The sequence below is a fragment of the Pseudopodoces humilis genome, chromosome 4 (assembly GCF_049639895.1).
Source record: "Pseudopodoces humilis isolate 2021_Gansu_Grassland_sample_001 chromosome 4, ASM4963989v1, whole genome shotgun sequence".
NCBI classification, from domain to species: domain Eukaryota; kingdom Metazoa; phylum Chordata; class Aves; order Passeriformes; family Paridae; genus Pseudopodoces; species Pseudopodoces humilis.
In genome coordinates, this window is record NC_142203.1 from 68,409,513 (window position 1) to 68,429,482 (window position 19,970).

At 41.3% G+C, this 19,970-nt stretch overlaps 1 protein-coding gene across 8 annotated transcripts in view; it reads right to left on the reverse strand.

Moving 5' to 3' along the window:
• UNC13B (unc-13 homolog B) overlaps positions 1 to 19,970 on the reverse strand; it is a 208,741-nt gene that overhangs the window by 89,216 nt on the left and 99,555 nt on the right. Inside the window, exons 1-2 of one of the 8 annotated variants that reach the window (XM_088054005.1) lie at positions 8,185 to 10,609; positions 3,337 to 3,359 (exon numbers count right to left, since the gene is read on the reverse strand). The exons of the other annotated variants lie outside the window; for them this stretch is intronic. Coding sequence (XP_087910131.1) covers positions 3,337 to 3,359; positions 8,185 to 10,609 — 2,448 coding nt within the window. Of the gene's footprint in view, positions 1 to 3,336; positions 3,360 to 8,184; positions 10,610 to 19,970 lie in introns of those variants that run through there. 8 annotated transcript variants of the gene reach the window in all.

The following is a 19,970-nucleotide window of genomic DNA, read 5'->3' on the forward strand; positions in this document are numbered from 1 at the left end:
TTTTAAAAAAAATCACAAAGGAAAATGGCAAATGCAGCTGGAGGATGTGTACACAATCCTAGAAGGAGAAGAACAAAGCATCTTGCTTATTCTAGCAAAAAGAACCTTTTCCTATGTTTGTTCAACGGGCAGTTGAATGAGAAGAACGGCAGCTAAACAGAAGATGAAAATCCAAAGGTGTCTCACAACAGCTCTGTTGAAGCCTTTCAAAAGGAGAAGCAGACACCAAACAATAACAGTTCTAGAGAACTAAGTTGGGAGGTTTGTATAAAAGGAAATGGCATCACACAGTGGCAATCACCACGAAGTCCTCTGCAGTCCCTTCTTGCACTGACACATGTGGCCAAAGAACTAGCTACATGTGCTACATGTACTAGCTACCTGTACTAGCTACATGTGCTGGCATGAGGGTTTAAGACATCCCCAGCAAATACCAGCTAAACAAAGTAATCCAAAATTTACACCCCTCTTGGGGCTAGGGCCTCTTCACGTATCCCTTCTCATTTAAAGAAAGCAAACACCAATATTGTCCAATCAGATGGATTTGTTGCAGCTGGTGAGTTTTCAAGTCCTCAAAGGCCGCACTCCTTCCAGTACACAGCAGGGCTCCAGCAGCTGCCCTGGAACTTGTCACCAGCCATGGGTCTCCTCAAGTTCAGCCCATGGCAGCAGCCTGAGCTAGTCAGAGCCTAGGCAGGCAGCAGAAACAACAGGCAGGTAAGAAGAGCGCTGCAAGAACTGTGGGAGTTTTTAGCACTGTCCTTTCCAAGGACAAATGGGAAGGCTAAGGGAAGGCAGATACATTTAACACCCTGTCATCCAGATGCTGCATGTCAAAGTGTTTTGCTGGCTTATGGCCCTCTCTGCACAGCTCTGTCACTTGATCTTCCCTTGAAAGCAGTCACACCAGACTGAATCTGAAATTTAATTTTCTTTTAATCTCCAGCAAGCACATATGGGAGCACTGAAACCACGTTGAAACAAACATGTAAATAAAACAGATCATCACGTCCTTATTTGATTTTTAAAAAAATTTCTAATGCCTCTGGATGACATTTTTATACCTACTGTCCTACAAATCCTTTCCAATGGGGAAGTGCTTGTCACCCCTAGTACTGCACTTTACTGTACTATATTCACTCACATTAAAGCATACCATAACCAGCTGCTGAATGGTCTTCTCCAAGTAATTAAAATTGCTTATCAACCAAGAACCAGTCAGAAAAACAATGTAAGTGACAAAGCAGCACAAATTTAAGGTCCCAGATTAAACCAGGCAACAGACATGGTCACTTAAGGCAAAGTATTCAGTCATAGGGAAGGCAATGTTTGGTGAAGCTTTTTTTCTTCCTGAAAAGGAAACAACAGGAGTTTTGCTTACCCAGGAAAAGCAGCAGCTGGACTTACAAGTACCTTGAGAAGTTGTTTAACAAAGCTACAGTTTCAAAATATTGCAAATTCTCTCATACACAAGAAGATACTTCAATGGACAGAACAAACAATTATGCACTTCTGTAGGAGTGCAAGTCCATAAAATGGACAGTGGGGCAAAAAAAGAAATAAAATAAGGAATCACAAAGTCAGAGCAGCAGGGAAAGGAAGAAAGGAAGAATGGAAAGGAAGAACATCCACAGATCTGTTAGCCCTCCATATAAATCTAGCTCTCCACATAAAAGGCTTCCAAACAATGTAATTTTCCATCACATTTAAGTACTGTGTCTAGCACATTATCCTCTTAAAATATAAAACAGATGTAAAACATGTAAAGCTGCTTTATGCTGCTTTATTTAAACAGATAAAAAAAATCAATAATGACTTCTTATTTGTTTTGAAAATCGTCCTAACTTGTTTTCAAATACCATGTTTTATTATCAAACCTCAAAACCCTCAGCTAGATATAGTTTAATCTGAATCAGGCTAAAACAAGGAGCAACTGTTTCACTGACTAAATTTAACTTCTGGTCATGCCTAATTAGAGCATTTCTTCAGTGGCATTAACAGAGTCAGACTGAACTAAATCTTCCCAATTAAACCAGTCATTCTTGTGGTTCAACATCTTCACTCAAGTATCCTACATTTTACATGGAATCACAAGCTTCTACAAGTCTATGGATTATTTTAAATTCATTCTGTATTCTGCAACAGCATCTATTTAATAAAAGGCTGAAGAGCCCCAAAGGAAGCTCCTTCCAACTGATGTATTATCCAGTACCACTTTTCCAGCTGCCAAGATGAACAGTTTGAAGGAGGTTACAGTGGTTTTGCACTGAACCCAAAAGGGGACTGAATTTAACACTGATATTTGACACCAGGTATCTCTGCATTCCTGAAAAACCATTAATTGACAAATATTTACCAGTAAGAAGGAAACACAACTGCTGATATAAGAGCCAACAAAGCTCAGAAACCCAAATTCATCAGACTCAAGGGATGACATCTGCATGAAGGCCCAAAACCCATGCAAGATTCAGCTTCTCCTGCAAGCCAGTTTTGCCTCATTTATACAACTACAGGAGAGGGGGAAACACAGCAGGCACTGCATGCACATAGCACAGAGTCATGAAAATAAAACAGCTGAGAATTCAAAAGCCAGTAATTTCTCTATGTGAGATCCAGTTGATAACACAATTGTTGACAAAGCACACAGCAGTCAACAAAACAATTCTGCAGATCCTCCTAGGAGGAAAGTTACCTGTTGCCTACAGGATAATGGGCAGAGAGGTAGCCAGTTCATGACTAGGAAGACAATAACTGTACGTATTAAGGAGAAAGTTCTGCCCTTCCCATGGGGCATAGGGCCCTGCTCAAAGCGAAGTGACTACCTAAAAAGGCATGGGACCTGCAGCAGACATCTTTCAGCATCCAGGTTTGATTAAATTCACCACTGCAGCCCAGAGGTGTACTTGTGACTTTAATTGATGAAAGTGGGTGAGCCAGACAGAGATGAAATGAGATGAAATGAAATGAAATAAAATCACTGAAGAAAAATAAGGACATACTTGGTTTAAACAAGATCCACAAAGAGGAAGACTGGAAAAGACAGGATGAACAACTTGTCCTCTGCTAACGTGGTGCCTGTGCGCATCACACACACACCCCACGGAGCACTAAAGGGAGGAGATCACTCCAAGCATTCATGTTTTCCTCTTTGTACAAGGTCATAGGCACTGAACAGACTCTTAACTCATACACAGTGTTAACAATGCCTCACACAAGCATGACATGCTAAACTGAATCTCAGTGCCTCAGCAGGAGCAACTGGCTACAGGAAGACGAGTCATGCACACAGAGGGGTTTCAGAAACAGATGCTGGTTACAAGGGACAACATGTACAACCTGGAGCTCTCCTCTACCTCCTTCTGCAAAGAAAGAAAAAGGAGAAAAAAAAAAAGAGAGAAGACAGAGAGGAACAAAAGTTAGTAGACCAGATTTCTGCCATGAGTTCTGTAAAAAGATTTTTACAGAAACTGGGGTAAAGGTTTGCCACAAATTGATAACACGTTTGTGCAGCAGAGAATTTTCCTGTGTGCCTCCTGGGACATGCATCAGACAATTCATCTCTAACAGACAACCTCAAGTTAAACTCATAAAATTTCACCCATAACTCCACGCATTTAAAACATACACTTTTGAGAACTCTTTTTAGAATTACTATTCCTGCTTCATTAACTGAAGAATTTTAAGTAATCTTAACACAGAATTGGAGCTGCCATTTATCATACAGGGGAAAAAACCCTGTACTTGTTATAAGGAGGAACGAAGTTGTTCCCTCGCCCCCAGACTGCATCCACTGCCTGCATCCCAGCATCTGAAACATCGCCCCTGCTCCCTTCCTCACTCCCTGTACATTTTGCCCGGTACGAGGAAACTGGCAGCTCCCACGGAACACATTTTGCCTTTGCAAATATCATAATGCAGAGAGATATTTTCTGGGTTTATACATTTAGGCAATTTTCTTCTGAGGAAAAAAAAAAATTAAAAAAATCCAGAAGCCTCCTACACTAAATCTCATGTTTATGGATAGGCAATTTCAAGGCTAGTAAAGTTATATGAGAGTCATACTCAAAACTTCCGGTACAGACATGATATTTTTTAAGTCTTCCAATCAGATAATTCTCTATCTGCAAAGAAGAATCATATTACTCATTTGTGTATGAAAGATGGAGGGGAAGGAATATCTTCATGGCAACAGGAGACACTCAAATTGGTTTAAAAGCAAAAATAGTTTTTGAAGTTACTGTCTATATGGGTGTAATTACAGACATGCAATCACCAAGACAGGAAAATAGAGAAGCTATTTTAACTTAATCGCTAAGGAGAAGTCAAATTACTTTAGCAAACGAAGTGCTGGATTGCAGCTAAAATAAAAATCCTATTTTCCACCTTAAGACGTTCCTGCATGGATGCTCATTAGGGAAGAAAGCCTCTGGACTACCCTGCAGGCTTCTCCTTTGGAGCTAATGGAGGAGAAATCACAAGCAGTGTACAACCACAGTGTGGCACAAGGGCTGCGCTTTGGCACTCTGCACAGACCAGCTGACCTGGAGAAACTGAGGAAACTTAGGGTCCCTTCCAGACTCATATGGGAACATGTCTGGACGTGTTTGGACTCTTCTGACTGTTCTCCTCTGAAGTAGTCTTCTATACCTTCTTCCTGTCTGTTCTGTTCAATTAAGCAAAATCTCACCTAGACAGATACAATTCCACACCAAGTCCTTTGGTTTTGTTCTTCTTTTCAACAGGCACTCCAAGCCCTTCCAACCCAAGCCAAATCTCTCCTGACTTGGTCCCTGGTGTGGTTTCAAGTGTGTCTCAGGCATATCCAGGTGCACCTCATTCCTGAGTTTTTTATTCCTTTGTATTTGAACGCTATTCCTTCCTGGCCTCTCCTGTGGAGTCTTGAAGTACAGAAGATGCGGGAGACCTGGATTCATGTCCCCTCTCAGGTCTGCTGCAGCTCTCAGTCACGTCGAGCAGGGAAACCCTGCTTTTAGCCCCCAGCTGGAAAACACTGAGGACAGATGGAGTCTCTGGCAATGCAACAGCTCAACAGTAGCAAGCTACCAGTAAGCATATGCAAACTAAACATTTTTCAAAAGCGTATTTTCTCCGCTCATTTGGGGTTGATTTTCCACAGAGAATTCCTTGACACAGGCTAGCACTGCCAAATTTTAAGACCTCAAGGCACTAGAGCTTCTCAAATATAGGTCAAACTTATTTTTATACAAACACAAAGCAATAACTCTTGCATTAGACTAATTTTTGGGTAATTTAACAAAAAACCAAAACATAAAAAGCCATTTTGGCTTAAAATCCGTATTCATCTTTGATTTCTGTGCCCCATCAGTTTAAGGCTGTTAGGGACAGTTTCAGGCCAAATGTAAAATTTGGCAAAGCTCTGAGTAACTGCAGACACAGACTTAAAATCCTGCGTCTCACTGCAGCATGTGCATTCACACCTTCATCAATGGTGACTAATTTGGCTAAACCCCGATCACTGAATTCTTTCACCATTTCACTTTTGAGCAGTAACCTTAAATCTCTTAAAATCTCTAGCATTTCAGGGCTTTACTTCAAACAAATTCAAACTATCGTCATCTTCACTTACACATTTTTTTTTTCTTTTTCTCAGATTCAAACTTTAAAAGCTTCTTCAGATTTTCAGGGGATATTTTATTTTTTTTCTTTTGACTTTCAATTAAGCACAACAATTATTTATATGCATCTGCCAAGTTCCAAGTTCTTCCGGTAATTTGCATCTGTGTTCAACTATAAATAATTTAAACCTTTATGCCAGTGCATCATCTCTGATTCACCAAAACATGCATATTTACCAACACCTTCAAACTTATCTTCCATTCCTTTGCTGGAGGTTGCTGCCAAACACATTTAAGAAAATACCTTGAATGGAACTTTTGAACAAATGTGAGGTTCAGGTTCAGAAACAAAAAAAAGCTGCAGAACTGGGTTTTCAGTGGACCTTATCCGGGAACTGAAAAGGCTATTAACAACAAATCACGTTTTTAAAGTAAGACACAAACACTCATCTACAGCTGGGCAAAAAAGCAAACCAACAATATTCCATTGCTTTCCAGGTATGATGCTTTTTCCAAATGAAAGAAATAAAAGTTTGGTTCAAACTTGAGTACATTGAAACAGGACATAAAACTGCAGCTTCTCTTTTTTGAAAAATGCATGCCAAAACAACACTATTTCAGAAAGTCACAGAATCATAGAATGTTTTGTGTTGGAAGAGACCTTAAGGATCATCTAATTTCAACTCTTTCCCTGTCTAGCTGTTAGGGTCTGGGCTGTTTTGCATCCTAGCATCCTTAGTGTATTTTCCCCAAGGTCTCACTTTTCTTATCCTTCATCCACTTCCTTCTACTACCTTTGACTTCTTCTGTCTTTCAAAGCACATTTCCTACATTGTGACTTCATCACACACTTATTTTTATAGTTTCAACTGCCAAATCTACCTTATAGATCAACTTTCATGGGAGTGGCACACAAGTGCCACCAACTTTTTGCCACATCAATTCAAGAGAATTAAACCAGGGAGGACGAGAAATCCCAATTCACCCTGGAGGCAGATTTAAGGTACAAAGCACAGCTCTGTTCCTCTTCCTCACTTGTTTTGTCTACTTCTTGCCTTGTGAACATGCCTGCGCTGCTCAAACTCTGCTGAGATGAGCAGCCTCCTCTCACATTCAGAAACAGTCTATTTCAGTACTTCTGCTGTACTGTGGCACATGCTAATCCAAACCACTGTCTGTTCCCTCAGGTTCTAAAATTAGGACATATGTCCAGGACTTAAACACCACACAAACACTATCCAAAAAAAAAAAAAAAAAAAAAAAAAAAGAGAGAGAGAGAGAGAGAGAAAAAGAAAAGAAGGTATCTCTGCCAAGCCTGCTAACTAATCCCAGTGTTTCCCTCATTAAAAACTTACTGTTTGAGCCAACTCTGTACTAAAGACCTTGTATAAAATAACAAAGCAGAGAGCTGATTACCAGCTTTATGATCTGCATAACTGAGAGATGACTGGTACAGAAATCAAATATGGGTTGACAGATTGCTTCTTCACAGTGAAAGCAGAGTCACTGGAAAAGCACTTGGCACTAGATGACTCCTTCAGTGTGGAGAGGAGCCCACTGATCATTCTGACCAACTTTCACGATTGCAAGAACAGTGAACACAGTGTATGATACGAGGAAGTTCACAAGTATGTGAAGATTGCAAGCTGTAGTTAAAATAACTTCCACTCTTGGAACAAAGCCTCTTTCCTTAACTGTAGTGACTCGTGGAGATGACACTGAGAAAGCCTTCTCACTGCCTGGAGAGGAAGGGGGAAGATGGACCTACACTTCAACTTCAGGTTCTATTTTACCAAACAGAGGCTGTCAAAACATGTCCCATCAAAAGATGCCAGTCAGCTCTATCTCCCACAGCCTCAGGAAATGGTTTAGCAACACTGCTCCACCACTGTATCAACTCACATCTGCTGTGGTCACACATTTCAAAATCTGTGCTGGAAATAAGGGATGTAGCTCCCCAGAAACAAAAAAAATTCCATCTCATGGACAAGATATGGAAATAATATCAAAATACAAGTCTCAACCTTCCAATTTTTAAACTATTATTATTATTATAATTATTATTATTTCTAATTATTTTTAAAGGTCTCTACTAGGATAACATTTAGCAGTGATTAAACACTGAGAACTCCCACTTTGTGACAGAGTCACTTAAAGTCTAGATGCACTCAACTCATAAAACTGCAAATCTGGCTACTTATAGCTCAAATGCACACTTTGTTATCACATGTCTTAGCTATTATATTTAACAAGAAACCAAGTCACGAATTATGACGAAAAACCTTTAACACCTGCTATTTTGAAGAAGCACTGCAAATCTCCTTCTCTCAAAGAAAAAAAAAAGGTGAAGCTTGCTAACTGGCATTTCAGTGTATTACACAGTAAATTTTAGGGGGTTTTGTCTGTACTGTTGTACAGTGCATGTACTAGTCTTTGTACATTGTTACAAAATTGTAAGCTATTTGCTCACAACTTTTAATAAACTCACAGAATGTTCACAGTTCACCCAGAGAATGAAGTGTTGGCCACTGGCTGCACAAATACTAGATTTTGACATCTCCTTAAAAACATTTTTTTTTCATTTTACCTGAATTTGTCTCCTCAGCAGAAATCCAGTTTCCCTCCTGTGCTAATTCTTTTAAGAGTCTCCTACGCATTTGTCTCTTTTCCCTCAGCACATTTTTGAAATTGTTGATGCATTTGTTCAGGTAGATGGTCTCTGCGCACACCTTGTCAAGGCTCATGGGCCTGCACTCCTTTGCTGCGTCAGGTGGATGGTTCCCATCTCCATGCTCATCAGGAGGTAACTGCTGCCCACTAAGGATTTCACAGTCAGATGATGGCAGCACACCAGAAACGGGAGGCTCATGTGAAAGACCGGAAGGAACAAATTGCATCTGAGCAGATGCTTCACTGTTGACATTTGCATTTGCCTGGCCCTCAGAGGACTGACTAGGAGGGGTTTCTGCAAAGTAGTCAGAGCTGCCACCCATAACTGAACTGGTCAGCATAAGCGTGTTGTCATCATCCATCTGTAAGCCACTATCATTTTCCAAAAGGATTTCAGAATCACTGGTTTCCAGTTTATGGAACACCACTTGCAGAGCAGACCTGAAGTGGTGAATAGCTTTCCCAAGCTTATTAGTGTAAAACTTCATGTCTACAAGATCAATGCTGTCCCGGGAGTGGTCAAGGAAATACTGGGAATTTTCCAGGACATCCCTAAAGACCTGATCGGTTGGATCTTGATCATTGAGGTCCATTTGGATCATATCTTTCAAGCTGTCACTACTGTCAGCCATTTCATCTGTTGTATGATCATAGCTAATGGTTGTCACCCCACTAGAAACATCTTCTCTTTGAACATCACCTTTCTCTGCACTGGTAAATTTGCAAGAGTTATCATAGTCTGTTTCAATTTCTTCTGTGGTTATGCCCTCATCTTTTTCTAGAAGAGAAGAAGAATTCTCAGTGATGCTTTTAGTGTCAAGCCTCTGCTCACTACCATTACTTGAAGCACACATTTGGCTTGCATGGCCTGAAGAGTCAGATGAGCAGCAGTGATTTCCATCACCTGATTTAGGTGAGTTGGCCATCTGTGGAGATTCAGCAAGGGCCTGGCAAATGTCTCCGTCATCTGAAGGCTGCTCACTGCAGCTTATTTGTGCTTCCTTTCCAGTTTCAGGTGTCAAGGTGTCTTTCTTGGTCAAGGCTGACTTCTGCACAGAATCAAGTCTCTCCCCTTCACACTGTGCTTTCCTACTTGTGCTTTTATATTTAACCTGGCACGAGTCCATCTGAAGGTGCCCAATTACATCAGTTCTCTGAACTCCATCAGGATTCACTGAGTTCTGATTATTTTTCTTGAAGCCAGACTGAGAAGAGACTGAATCTGTTTTCTGGCCCTTCTGCCACTTTTGCTCCTCACTGGTAGCAACTCGGACCCCTGAGCTCTGCAGAAGGACAGATTTCTGTAAAATATAGTCTCTCTGTTCACAACTCACAAGTTTTACAACCGCTGGTCTTGGCATTAATGGCTTGCCTGTACCAATATCTGACCTATATGCATCTTTTATATACTTACTGCACTGAATACCATTGAAACAGTGATATTCAGACAAAAAGCTGCAGATAAGCTCCACTGTGTTCTCACCATCTTTCTCTGGGATGCCATAAAAATATAACACTGGTTCTTCCTTCTGTACCTCCCTTCTTGGCTCTCGAGCATGTGTACCCTGGGTTTTGCCACTGGAACCACCTTGCAGGCCTTCTATCTCGCTCAGGACCGTGTCTACACAGCTGGAGACCTCATCCACAGAGCCTTTTATCAAGGTGAGGTGCTGACGGAGCTCTGCAATCTCTGTCTGGATTCGACTTATTCCCTGTAGCTCTTTAACAATGTAATCTACCACGTCAGCTGAGCGGTCTTTTGATTGCCTTCTTTGACTCCTGTATGCAATGGTCTTTTCCTGGGGAAAGCACCCTTGCCTTTCAGCTGCATCTCTCCAGCTCATGGTAATGCTCAGGGAAGAAAGGTCCTGCCCCTCAGACACTCTGCCCTTTATTTCAGAAGAGGTTTGTGTGATACCATCAGAAGAACTCCCCTGCAAGTCCTTCTTTTTCTGCTGAACTGAACATGGTATTTTTACATAGCCACCCCAGTTCAGTTCCACCTCACCAACACACACTTCACTGACTCCCTTGGAATCATGTCCTCCATCCTGATGAAAGTCCCCTCCAGCCGTGGAAAATTCAGTGCTTGGAGAGCTCCTCTTGATTCCACAAACAAACATGTCTGATTCAATCTCCACCGGGGAGAGCTGGCAGCGATGTGCGTGGTTTGAATTATCATCTACCTGGCCTTGAAGAAGCCTCTTCATTTTGTCCCGCAGAAACAAATGGAGCTTCTGCTTCCGGAATTGCTTCCTGCCCTGCAGTTTTACAACAGGTTTTCTGTGCAGAAGTGAAATTTCATTTTCTTGCTTTTTCAATCTACTTCTAGCAAACATCATCAGCTGCACCTGTGTTTCTCATAGTGCTACAAGCTGCACAAGCATACATCAATCACTTCCCAATGCACAACTTGCATCCAGTTTTTATTCTGTCATGAAGCAGCTACCGAAAGAGGGGAAAAAAAATTACAGTTTGGTTCAGATAGAAAAATCTGAGGTAACTTAAGCAGAAGAATTAAAAATACCCAAAAACCTAAAACCAGCATACACATAAAATCAGACAGAAAGAGGATGTGTTATTTAAAGTGTACAGACATTGTCTTGGTTTTGGCCACCTCCCCAGATCAGGTTCTTGCTGGAATAAGTGTTCCTCTCTCCCTCTTCTATTCAAGAGAGTGAAAAAAAACAAACCAAAAGGGTCAAATTCAAAAAGCAGTTCTGTGGCAGTTTTTCTACCAGGTTTGCAAATTACTCTCAAGTTTGAGCTCCTGGTAATTGTACACTGTGCGATTTAATTAGCCCCCAAATAAAAAATTCTGACATTAGAAATTCTATCCTTGCACATTTCCTCTCCTTTCAAATTCACAATCTTCATCCTTTCTTTCTTTAAACCAAAGCAGAAATCAAATTTAACTTGGTGCAGTACCAGCTAGCCCACAGGAACTTCACCAAGCGATGTAAAGTGGCAAGAAGACTGGATGACAGATTTTAGGAGTAAAACCCTTCTGCTAGTTTAGCATTTTCATCTTAATATTTTGCTGCAAAGCAGTAAAGAAAGAAAAAAAATCCAAAATATTAACCAAACCAAAAAGAAATCTGAAAGCTTGCAAGCTCCCAAGCTAACCTGCATTTAAATATGCCACACTCAGCATATGCACAAACAAGCTGAGCTGACAGCATGGAACTTCTGCATGTCACTTCTACTCCAGCTCTGGAGATTTTGCAGCTGATTTAAATCCCTTCTATAATGAGCAAAATAAAAACTAAAGACCCCCACCATGTTAACTACTTTAAACTTCCATGTGCTTTTACTGCCATACTTACTAATAAACATACAATCATTTTTTTCCTCCAGAGAGAAGGGCACACAAGAGACCTACACAGGATCCTCCTGAAGGCAAGGTGACTGGAGAACACAAGTGTATTTTATGATTCAGTTTGGTCTTGCTGCCTGAAGCATATAATCTTTCTCATATTCTTGTTTTATTTAAGACCTATGATAACTGTCTTTCATTTCTATTGTTTCACTTTGTGGGCAAGAAGAGAGAGAGTATTTTTTGATCTGGAGGAAGCAGCATTGCAAGTACCAATCTCTATAATAAGAGCTTAATTAATATACTATAAAAGAGGTTGCATCTGTGTTTAAGTTTAAGGCTTAAGTCCCATCATCAAGCATCTCAGCTGAACTTCCATACCAAAGGCAATACCTGCCCTTTTGTAGGCTGAACAAATTCTCTGTGAGATTGATTGTCAGCTTATTTAAAGAAAGTAGGTTTTAATTTTCTAGAATTTTCATGCCATTGGTCCAGAAAAATCAGTTGGGATTTTTTGGTTTTTTTTTTTTTAAATCTAACTATTTCCTCATAAAGCAGGGCTGACATAGGGAATATTTTCTCAGACTCTCTTCTTCTACCACTTACACAGTTTAGCCTCTTTCACTTGAGTGGGTAACTGATGTTTAACATCAAAAAAATCACCTCTTTATCAGCTGCAAGAAGTGAACCCTTGGAGAGTAAGCAGTTGGATTCAATGGCAGCCAACAAAAAGAGCTCCACAGTTGTGGCTGCCTACACACGTTGCTTGAGGGTAGCACACAGAAATGCTCATGTCAAATATTATCCAGCATATTGAACTCCAAGTGCTAGAAGAAAAGCCGACATACACTTGTTCAAGGTTTCCCTTAGAAAGCTCATCGTGTTTCCTTCTGAATGCAGCTCTCAAGGCAGCAGGGGGGCATAATGATCACTTTAGTTAAGAAAACAAAACAAAAAAACCTACAATTCAAGACAGAGCTCACTCTCACTTCCCCTGTCTGCTACAACACTCAAAAGCAGCAATTTTTTACAGAAATCACTTTTTCCTGCTGAATCCTTACTTGCAAGATTGCAGTGGTTCTAAAGCTGGAAGCTCAGTGCAAACAGTACAGTGCTGTCATTTTTGTTTATATATAGTATTTGTAGCACATGTATATGTATATAGATAGGTGTGAGTATACATGTATGTGTATATATATATATAAAAACACACACAAGAATATCTACTTTATTGGAGAGTTTCAAAAGCACATCTTTGATTTCATCAAATACCAACAGTACCTTTCTATCTTTCCCCAAGGAGGACAGAAACTGTTTCACCCAAGGCTGGGAACAAGGCCAGAGCAGAACACATGGACAGCAGCTCTGGCTCAGGGGGATGCCTTTCTACTTCTCTCTACAGTAGGTGGAAACTAATGGAAATCACTGTTTACCACCAGAGATCAAATCATTGCCCACTGAGTGGAATGCCAAGAATCAAGTAAGAGAATTGCCCACTTTGTCCCTCTCCCACAGGCTTCCTCCCTCTATTCCCCACCCCAAGCCCACGCTCAGACCTGAAGCTCTGAGCACTCACTCATTCTGTGGGCTGGTCCCAAAGTGTCTCTGTACCTTCTGCCACATCCTTTCCTCCTCCTCTCCACCCAAGGCTGTGTGTGTGCTTCTGTCCCCTTCCACACTGCAGACTAGGTGCTCTGCAGCATGTCTCCTATAAAGGTCCCTTATGTCTCTCATGTTGTCTGTGTTAGAGCTGTGCTTTTTTGTAGCACAGACATGTGAAGTGACAATAAAAGTTAGTGCATGTTCACCCAGGAAAAAGAACAAAACCTAAACTAGATGCAAACCCCTGACAAAGTCTTTTTCTCTTCCAGAATCACTCCAGGAGTCACATTAACACATAACAAGAAATCAAGTCTTTAAGGAAATAATATTTGGATCCGGGTGTCCTGCCAGATGCTGCAAGCCTTCACTGACTACACAAGGTTTGTTCTGACTGCCTTGTCTGCAGTCATTTCCTTCCAGAACTCCATGCTCAGTTCAGTGCAGTTTTCTGTGGATGTGCAGGAGAGCAGCATGCACAGTCACCATCATTTCTATGTTCCCCAACTTCCAAAAAAAGAGCCAGGCTCAAGCTCAACATGAGGAGTACACTGCTGCTTTACTTGGGGCTGTTTGGACTCTTTTGCATTCCCATGAAGGCAAAGCTGACATATTAGGATTTTAGAGAGGGGAAACAAGTGAGCTCCCACAAACACTGCACATCTCCTTGTCACTCACATTACCTTGTCACTGGACACACTTCTGAAACAGCCTTGTAATACATGAACAACAGATACTTTTCTTTCTGACATACAGATTTGCCATGACAACAGGAGTAAAAGCACGTCATCATCAATCAGCATCCATGAATGAGAAAAAAAGAACATGAGAAATCCCATGAAGGAATAAAATGCAATTATGTTATCTCTGCTCATTAGCTGGGGATCAGCCATGTTTTATGCTTACAGCATAAAACAAAGAGCCAGGGTCTCATCAGGAAGAAGGGAGGTGACTGCAACCCCCTCTGAGCAGCATCTTCAGTTCTGTGAGACTCTGGACCAGCATGGTTCAAAACAAAAGCAGCATTGTGAGCCTTCAGCACTACCCCACACTGCAGTGGGCTGGCTGAAGTCTGGTGGAAGAAAATGGGGTGAGAGCACAAAAATACTGCTAAAATGAGGTATATTTATCTTATAGAATCATAGAATTATTTAGGTTGGGCAAGATCTTTAAGATCATCAAATCCAACAATTTACCCAGCATTGTCAGGGCCACCACTAAACCATATACCTGAGTGCCACATCTATATGTCTTTGAAATATCTCAAGGGATAGTGAATCCACCACACCCATGGGCAGCTCATCCTGATGTCTGACACCCCTTATTAATGGCTATCTGGTTTTCATCACACTAAGGTTAATACTGAGACATCTTTAGCCCACAATGTCATTCATGTTAGAAGGTGCTGGTACCTCAGGGTAGATGTGATGTTCAAGGAACCCAGCAAAGAGATATAAAAACAATTAACTATGATCAGAAAAACATTTCACAGCAGCCTCTCTGGCTACTGACTCATTCTACTGAGTGAAATCTTTTTGATTTTTTTGATTAGATTATATTTGAGTATCGTCCACACAAAGTGGTATTGCATTACCTGTACTAGCAATTACACTAGGAAAAGCAGTAATAAATAAAATGCCTGATAAATGGTCTTGTTACTTTATAAAGTATCATTTAAGCATGAAGAATACCAATAACAAAAATGCAGGACATTATGGGGAAAAAGATTTTGGCATTTAAAAGAGAAAGAAATCATGGCTAAGGCTGCCATAGCAACATCGCCCCAGCACTCAGCATGCTGAAACATTGACTCTTCCTGAGAATATTATAGCATTTTTAAACACAATAATTGCTGAAAAATCCTAACAAGGCTTCACAGAGATATGAAGGGTTATCATCAGTTTTGCTGTTTGACTTCTGGAGATGAGCCTGCAATTTTTTAATTAATATCATTAGAATTAACTTAACTTTGGGTTGGATCATACCTGACCATGGCATTATTGCTTTGCTGCTGAGAATGTGTCTTTCTTCAAACCTTCTTCTGATAATTAACAAAAATTCTAACTTTTGAGTCCTAGCATGGATGATTAGAACAACAAGGTACTGAGCTGAGCAATCCTGGGTAAAAAGCAGCATAGCTGGAGAACAAAACATACTGCTGAGAAACACCTTCACCTCAGGACATTTAGGTTGAAAGTGAGGTGCAGAGGAGACACATGGGACTCCGCAGTGGATTGAAGAAGAAATACACTCGTGCCATTAAAAAGACTGTAGTTACAAAAGGATGGCAATAATTTTACATAAAACAACGCGAGGAGAAGAACTATTACTCAGTCCCTTGCTAAGCCTTTCACAGTCCCTCTGCTGCCAAGCTTCAACGCTTCCTGTTCAGGAATTACTGCGCTACTCAGAAAACCAAATCCCAGCCCTATCTGTAGAACTTCCTTGAGTTTTTAAAAACTTTCAAATACATTTTCCGGTTTATATCTGTATCTATTTGTTTCCATACAGCTAAGCAAAAACCATGACAAAACACTTCAATGCAAGTATCAATGACAGTCAGCCTTCACACCTCACACATTTCAGGAAAAAAAAACCACACTTAAAACCTTTCCAGAGTAGTTTGACAGAAGTGACAAAAGGTCAGGTGGGGTCAACCAGTCATCCTCAGGGCAGAAAACTGATCCAGGGAAAAGTGCATATAACACAGTTCTGCACTTCCCACATCACAGTTATTTGTCACCTTTTACAAAAAGGCCAGCTGACCGAGGGGAAAAAAACACATCTGAGTAATACTTTGCCACATCAGCAAGTTATCAGGGTAGCTACTAAGTACAGGAACAGTAAAAATCAAAAACTCTGAGGGTAAAACACCCACTAAAGTGTTGTGGGTTCATGGCATTCACCAATGTAAAAACTTCTGTTGCAAAACAGCATAAAATTAAACTAATGTAATGGAAGGGTATCACTGTGCAGTAGAATGAGGACAGCACCTCCTCCCTTAACTCCTTAATACCCTCTACAAACTTAGGGGACACCCCAGAAGTTAAGCGTGTCTCAGCTTTCTGTAAAATGGGGACTAATGTCTGTCATACAGACAGCATCCTTCATTGAGCACAGATAGAGAGGCACCTGAGATGTCCAGGCTTTAAGTCCAGCTGCCTTGGAAACCCCTGGAGGGCTCCTCAGCACCGGGCAGCCCTTCCATTCTTCAGTGCCTCAACGTGCTTATTCCCTCTGCATCCTTCAATCCCAGCTTTTCCTGCAGGCTGGAGGCAGCAGTGCCTGGCACAGTGATGCATCGCCTGCAGTAACAAATGAGGTCTGTCACCACCTGGCAGCCAGGAAAAGACGGCATCCAGAGACAGAAATAGGGGTTGTCCCCAAGCACAGACGGAGTCACAGGCTGCAAGCTGCCGACCAAGGCAGTGCAAAGGCTCATGCCTGGTGAGCAGCAAGCTAACTCTGAAGCACCTGCCTAGTTCTGAGACAACCCTGTGCTGAGGAAAAGGCAAAAGGGAAAACTGACTACTGAAAATAGACATCACAGCTGCTTCTGTCTATCTTATATAAAAGTTACTTCACTCCTTTCCAGCAAATACAAAGCCTGAGCAGCAGCCATCAGCAGTTTGGGAGCCAATGGGTAAACAATTAAGTCCAGCAGTACCCTGAACCAAGTATCTCCAAAGCATGGGGGTTTTGTACACAGCTGAATCAATCAGTAGATGGCTTGCCCATGACAACCTAAAGCATTAATTGCTTCTTAAAACAGATTTATCCCAAATCAGGATCCTAAGAACAAAGCATTATATTGAACACATGGGCCAGGATCAAGGAGCAACCTCTTGTTTAAAGGAAACAGAGCTCCAAGAACTGAAACAAAATTATCAGGGCATGCTGACAAGTTGGCTGGCCATGGGATGAAAACTCTAGAAATGTCTGCCAGACTTTGGGGAAAGGTTTCTAATTATTCAGCTACCTCTAACCAGAAAGAAAACAGACAACACTGTCAGTATAAACACAGTACCTCTGGCTTAAATAACATTTCCATGCACTGTTATGAAAAATGCCAAATGATGCTAAGAGTGCTGCCTAGACTAATAGAAACAGGAACAACATGCTGTGTTTCTCTTCTACTTGCCATCCAACTTAAGACCCAGTACTGAACCAACAGTGTGAACTCTCCAAGCCCTGCATTTCTGACAAGAACCACCATGAACCACTCATCAGTAAAGATTTTCTCTAAACTCTGATGACTCAGAGAGGATGTTTGGAGCTGGTCTTCCAGGTGACAGTGCCTCAGCTCACAGGTACATTCAGGCAGGGGAGGGACAGGCAGCACTCACCAGTACAGGGTGATAAATTAGGAAACCAAACTTCTGTTGTCAGGGCAGAGAGAGCACAGCCCTGGTACAGACTGGTTCTACAAAATCTTACTCACTGATTCTGACCTGTTCTGAACTCCCTTAGGACGGACATTTGGCAATGATCAGCCAGGCACTGTATGCAGCAAATGGAATAATTAGGGTTTTACAGCTCATGATATTAAAATGTAGTACGTGGCAACTAAAATCCTCCTGGGCTAAAACTGCAGCTTTACTTCTATAAGCTCTCTCCTTTTCATCTCTGGGTCTGAGGACCTTAGCATTCTGTATTAAGTCTTCAGGTTTATCCCTGAAAGGCTTGCTCCATTAGCAAAAGAAACCTGCCCATATAAATGGAGTGAAAACTGAAAAGATATCTGAAAACAGTCACACCATCTGCTCTGATTCACGAGCTTGTACAGCATCCTCATCGCTCTTTCATGCCAGTCATTTCATCTCATCAACTCACAAGCTTCTCAGCACAAGAAATCAGGCCAATGACAAATACTCTGTGTTCGAAAGAAGCTCCTTTCTTAAACGACATTTAAGGAAGAATCAAACTAGTAATTTAATTACTTCAACTTATTTGTTTCTCAAGCGATCAAATTTAAATTATCCCCAAGCTCCCTTCCCTTTAACTCTTCTTCCCTTAGCGATTTTGATGTCAAATTCCAGCTGAGATACAAACCCTCCTAACAGAGAAGTATGAAAAGTAAACAGACACAACCTCAATTATACCAGTCATAAGAAATCTACAATTAGTGTCTAATGGGTGAAAACAAAAACTAGAGCCTACAAATGAACATGCTAAGTGTAAATTGTTTTTACAAAGGACATTTTTAAATCCAGTCAGCTTCCAATGGAGCTATTGTATTGCTAAAGTAAACACACACACACGCACACAGAGAGCCCACTCTAAAAATAAAGAGCAATTCTCCTTGATTGCTGCCTACTTGCAGTTTATACCCAGGCACTTCATTTGTTCCAATCATTCACTTACCTTGCTGCTTCAAAATAAAATAAAAGGTTAAAATGTAAAGGAAATCTATAGAATTAATAGAAAACTACAGAATACAATAGCTCGTTCTCATAGAAAATACAAGTCCTGAAGGATTCCTAACGTTGTTAAAGGTTCACCGGATAATGAACTTTCACTATGGAGATTATCAACATATTCTTGGTGTCCCATCTGAGGTATTAGGGAAAGCAACATTAAAGGCACCGAGAGTTTCCCGTTCCACAGCAGCACTAGGATGAGAAATCACGTAAAGTTGAAGGCATGTTGAAGGGAATAAAAAATACAAACAGCTACTAAAAATCCAAAAAGCAAAAACCAGCAGAAGCTAATGATTGCAAAAGCTAAAAATGCAGAAATCCTTTTGGTTTCCAGGAGCATCCCTCAACAAAAATTCTTTAGTTCCCCACCACAGTGCATCTTTTCCCTTTCTCAGGCTGTACCAAGTACAGTTAAAACTTCATCCTTTTCTTCAGATGTGACTCAACAGAAAATATTGTACTTCAGAGGCAGAGAGAAAGCTGTGCAGCTACTTTACTCCTCCTCGTCAGCTGCCTACTGCCTAGCTCCTCACACACGCAGCCTCCCCGCTTCACTCCTCGCCTCAAAATGATTCTCCACTTTATTATCCATTCAGAAGGAAATACGAACTGATGGAGCCAATCTGACTAAAGACAAAACGCACTCCTTTGGCATTACGAGAGCAGGCAGTGCAGCGCAGCGAGCGGATCTCTGCTGGAAAAGCGCTCTGGCATCCTGCGGGACTGTGGAGAAGGGGGGCTGGGGAAAAAGCCCAGGACTCAACATAATTAACCAGCTCCAAGAAGATTTTTTGCCCGGCTCTGAGATGGAGGTTTATTTTTATCTCTCCTGTTCACCCCCCAACTAACCCACAAGATTCAGCTATGCCCTTGCTGAAATGAATCCAGTTTCCAAGGAAGACTAGTACCAGCTCTGCTACAAGTGTGGGGGATTGAACACCCGTTGATCTCTCATTTCCCAAAAATAAAAGTCACATTGTTACATAAAAGAATGACTGCAGAAATGCTGTGCACAGAATCAGATCCACTCACGTTGTACTGACACTTCTCTCCTGGGAATGAGCAGCAGTAGGCACTCATCCTGTAAGAAGTGCCTGAATTAAAGGCACCATTTATCTGCCCCACAACCTGCTCCAGAGACATCCAACAAACTGCCACTAAGAAAACCTCACTGGCCAGTTGATCCATGCTCACCTTCTCCTTCCCACAAATGTTCCCTTTATCCTGTCCCCGCTCTTCGTGCACCCAACACAAACACCCACCTTCTTCCCAAATACTGTTTCTCTGCCTCTAGCATTAAAGGCACTGTGTGAGTGCTGGTGTTGCTCAAGAACAACTCACTGCATCTTTCAAAACAGTGTCTTTTCA